We start from the raw sequence: 4,841 nt of genomic DNA on the forward strand, positions 1-4,841 counted from the left end.
TGGGGCTGGTGCGGGATCGGGCAGTGTTTCGTTCTGCTGTGCATGGGGTCGCTATGAGTCGGAAACGACTCGACGGCACTTAACAACAACAACAACATGTTGGCTGTTTAATTGTAATTTAATTAAAATGAAAGAAAATTAAAAATTAAGTTCCTCAGTTGTACTAGCCACATTTCAAGTGCATAGTAGCTATAGGAGGCTAATGGCTACTACTGGACAGCATAGAAATGGGGCATTTCTGTCATTGCATGAAGTTCTGCTTGCTTGTGCTGATTTTCTAGACCTTTAGGACATTGGTAATTTGAGAATTTTTGAAATGTTGCCGTCCTTAGAAAAGACCTGCATTCTTCCAACATTGTTCTTTACCTGCTATACCTCTGAAGATTATTTTTTTTATAATTCTGTATTTAAAAGGAGGCAGAAGTAGTATGGCCTCATATGAAGACTTTTCTTTGTTTATTGGTAGTATTTATTAGTGCATTTTTGAAATCTTAATTTGGAAATTTTATGCTTCATTTGTTCAAGCTTGTGCTGTGAGTGCGGTGTCCCAATTACTCCAAATCCTGCCAATATATGCGTGGCCTGCTTGCGAAGTAAAGTTGACATCAGCCAAGGCATTCCGAAGCAAGTTTCTATTTCTTTCTGCAAACAATGTCAAAGGTACAGTGTGATACTATTTTATTTTACTTAGAGTTGAGATTAAGGATTCCTGCTGATGTGTTAACTATGAAATGCTCTGCTGCTAACCTGTCAACTGCTCCAGGGGAGATAGATGAGGCAGTCTGCTTCTGTAAAAATTTACACCCTTGGAAACCATGTAAGGCAGTTCTACTCTGTCTTATGTGTCTCCAGGAGTTAGAATCGACTCAATGGCAGTGAGTTTGGTTTTTGGTAGAGTTGAGATTTACGGGTAGGAGAACTACCAGAGTGCTGAGATTATCCCAAGATACAGAATAAAGTGCATGCAAATGAAGTTTAATTTTTGTTTATGTTGGTTTTCACCAAAGAGTGTAGAGTTTTCAGTTTTATAATGTACTTTTCTACTTTGCCCTGTGAATCTGGTAAAATAGCATAAAAGTATTTGACTCTTCTTTTTTTGTATGAAGAGTTTGATGTATACAGTTAATGAGAGTTGATTTATAAGTGAAGAGAAGATTATTAAGGACGTATTCCTGTTCTTACTATTACTTTTTTTTCCTCTTTTGGCTGCTATATGCTATGTGTATATTTTAGATAATTTAATAATGTGTTAGAAAAATTTTTTATTAATGGTAACATATAATTAAAATGACTATAGCTGATAGAAGAAGTCAGTAAATCCTATCTGGGATTGTCTGAAAGACTGAATCTCCTTTGTAAAATTTCACCCACATCACAATACAAAGTTTTTAAAAAAAGACTGAATTTGAAGGCAACAGACTTATGTTAATGTTTCTTTTTCTCTCTTGTTTTATTTCATTCCCTCTTCATATTCTTTAGTTGTTGGCATCAATCAGTAGACCGTTTACTAACACAAAACTGCCCAATGAATGTAACATATGCTTGTGATTTCCTACAAGAGTTAGGACTTAGTGCTTTATAACTTGATTTTACAAGGAGAGAGGAAGTTCATGGACTCCTTTAATAATTGAAAACTGAGTTTCTCCCCAGAAAAATACTTAATATATGTATATATATATATATATGTATATATATGTATACAAACACATGAAACTGTACTGTTTCAGGGAGTCTACAGTTTAGAAACTTGGTAAGTGTGCAGTTGAGCTTTTTAGAAACATTTCCTATTAAAAACAAAAACCAAAAACACTGGAGAAAGAATCAGGAGATATTTTTATTTCTCAGAAGCTAGCTTTTTGAAACTCTTGGCCATTTAACCTCCCTGGGCCTTAGTTGTGTCATCAGAATGAAGGGGCTTTAATTAGATGATACATGAAATCTCTTTTAGTTCAAAAAGTATTCTTAAAAGAAAAGGGACTTGTGTAAGGTTTTTGATTAAACATTTAATAGTGAAAATCAGAACTTTCAACATTTAACAGATATGTCAAAAAAAAAAGTCAGTCATATAACACATTGGAAGTATTATGTATTAACGAATAGTTATTGAGCCCTGGGCACTGTACTTTAAATTTTAATTTAGTTAAATTTTACCTCAGATTTTAAAACTTAAATTTTGTATTTTGAAATTTGAAAAGGAACTTGAATTAGGTCTGAAGTATTGCTGAAACATAGTGCTGTGAGGTACTGATTACCTTTTTTATGGAAAATAAATACTCCTCAGGCATTTTAGAAGTACATAAGAAGTTATTTTTAATGCCACTTTGAGATGATTCTTTTTTTTCCTCTTTTCAGAGCATAGGTTCAAGGAATTCTTGGGCATTTTCTCATCCTCATTGGAGTTCTTACTGATGTTTTCAATAATAAGACCTCATTAATAATATATTATTTCAGACTTGATTTCTGAAATAGAATTATTTGAGAAGTTAATTATTAATTATTTGAAAAACAAGTCAGTTTTCACTAAAGCTATTGGTCTGACTAAAAGCCTTTTGTAACTATTAAAATGTATTTGGGTAAAGTGCTTCAGATCAACCTGGAGTATTTATGTTTGAATAGTAATCAGTGTTATATATGCATATTCAGATGGAAATTTGTTTTTTCCTCAGAGAAAATAAATTTCTGTATGTTATCTTTTCTTTCAGATATTTTCAGCCACCAGGAACTTGGGTGCAGTGTACTTTAGAATCCAGGGAACTTCTTGCTTTGTGTTTGAAAAAACTCAAAGCACCTCTGAGTAAAGTAGGTCAAATAGCTAAAATCAGTTTTTGCAGGTGTGCTTTTATTAAAGCTTTCATTTTCAGAAAATCCAAGTATGAGTAGGTTTCTCAGAAGTAACTATTACGTGTTACTTTTGAAATGGTATTTCATTTTAAAAATTATATGTATATATTTTATGAAAAATTAAAATCTCTTAGTTTTAAAAGATTTATTATAGGGTTAGGTTTTTTTGCATTATTGAGAATCTCTTACGTGCAATAAGTTTTGTTTGTTAGTTTTTTCCCTGAAAATCTTTATGTAAAATTTTCCCTAAACATGATTTAGGAGATTACGGATTACATTACGGATTACATTACGGATGTGGTATTTGGTTTCATTTTAGTTTTGATTCTGCTCTGGAAAGAATATGTTCTGCCTATTACTATGTTAGTGGATAAATGTCTCCAAAAATAAACAAATAGAGATAATTGTAAGTCTACCATTTTGCTTTTTGACATAACACTTTCAGGTTTTTTTGTTTTTGGTTGTTGTTGTTAAACTTGATCACTCATTTCTACCATTATGTTTTTAATTGAAATTGACTAAGAATTTGAAGTGTTTTGGCAAGATTCTCTTTTAAGTGATGACAAAATTTGACGCAATAGTTATTTGAAAATTTCCTTTTCTTCCACCCTCCTCTGCCCATCTTAGCCCACAATTTTTATTAGTCAAATGTGGGCCCTTCTGGCTTTAAACATTATTTTTATTCTATTCTTTCATATTTTAAAAGTTTTCTTTTCTGTGTTCTTGATGACTGATTTCCTTGACCTTGTGTCCTGATCTTTCTGTTGGTTTTTTGGTAAACAGTGATATTTTTAAGTTCTAGTCTTTCATATTCTTATTGTGATCTGTCCTTGATTTGTTTTCTGAAGAATTTTGGGAACAGGATTTTTTTTTTAATTTCCTTTTATTCCCTGATTTATCTCTTTTCCTGCTCCGCCCCCTGCCATTCTGTTTTTGTGTATATTGGCTTTTTTTTTTTTAAATGCATTTGTTTTGTTGTTATTGTTGAGAATATACACAGAAAAATATACCACTTCAACAGTTTCTTCTTCATATACCAGTTAGTGATACTGATTACAGTTTTCAAATTGTGCAACCATTCTCACCTCTTTTGTGAGTTGTTCCTCCCCCATTAATATAGTCACTACTCCCTAGGTTCCTGTCTAATTTTTCGAATTGCTGTTGTCAATTTGATACCATATAAATAGTTCTTAAAAGAGCATATATATGCTCAAGGCAGACATATATATATATTTTTTATTGTGATTTGGGTGAAGATTTACAGAGCAAATTCACTTTCCATGCAGCAGTTCACATATACTTTATCTCATGACATTGACCACAGTTTACCACAGTTTCCACAATTTCCCCTCCCATTTCCTCCCCATAGTTACCTCTTCTCTGTGTCCATCCCTCCATGCACTGATCCCCCTGAGATGTCTTCCTCTGCATAAGCAGCCCTTCTTTCTCTCATGATTATTCTCTCCAAGTAGTGTGGCTACCTCAGGTATATATTCAGCTCATATGCCTGTCTTTTTTTTGGCTGGAAACCACAGGTCTGGGTTCAATTCCTGACCAGAAGGGCAGCTAGGGGCCATAGTCTCAGTGGTTGCACCAGGCTCTATCAGACAAGCAAACCTGGTCCTCCCCTCCCCATTTTTTTTTTTTTTCTCCAAATGACTTTGAGTTTTGTCCACATTGTTCTCCTTCTCTATCAAGGATCTCCTACATAGATCCCCGTCCAAGTGGATGACATTGGTAGCCGGGCACCATCTAGTTCTTCTGGTCTCATAGTCGTATAGGCTGCAGATCAGATGGTGTACCAGTCGCTAGGACGAATTGTTTCCATGAATTTTGGTTTTCTTCATTCTTCTTTGCTCTGGACGAGGAGAGACCCATTGTTGCATCTACATGGCAGCTTGCTGGCTTTTAACATCCCAGTTGCTACTCGCCAAAGTAGGAGGTGGAACAATGTTTTGTATAGTATGTTATGCCAATTGAGCTTGATGTCCCCTGCAACT

The 4,841-nt window shown here is 34.1% G+C and overlaps 1 protein-coding gene across 1 annotated transcript in view; it reads left to right on the plus strand.

The window, feature by feature from the left end:
- NMD3 (NMD3 ribosome export adaptor) overlaps positions 1-4,841 on the plus strand; it is a 50,794-nt gene that overhangs the window by 7,928 nt on the left and 38,025 nt on the right. The window contains exons 2-3 of the mRNA XM_007948769.2: positions 526-660; positions 2,703-2,799. Coding sequence (XP_007946960.1) covers positions 526-660; positions 2,703-2,799 — 232 coding nt within the window. The remainder of the gene's footprint in view (positions 1-525; positions 661-2,702; positions 2,800-4,841) is intronic.

Source organism: Orycteropus afer, unplaced genomic scaffold (genome assembly GCF_000298275.1).
Source record: "Orycteropus afer afer isolate SDZICR_OR568_19922 unplaced genomic scaffold, OryAfe1.0 scaffold00223, whole genome shotgun sequence".
Taxonomy (NCBI): Eukaryota; Metazoa; Chordata; class Mammalia; order Tubulidentata; family Orycteropodidae; genus Orycteropus; species Orycteropus afer.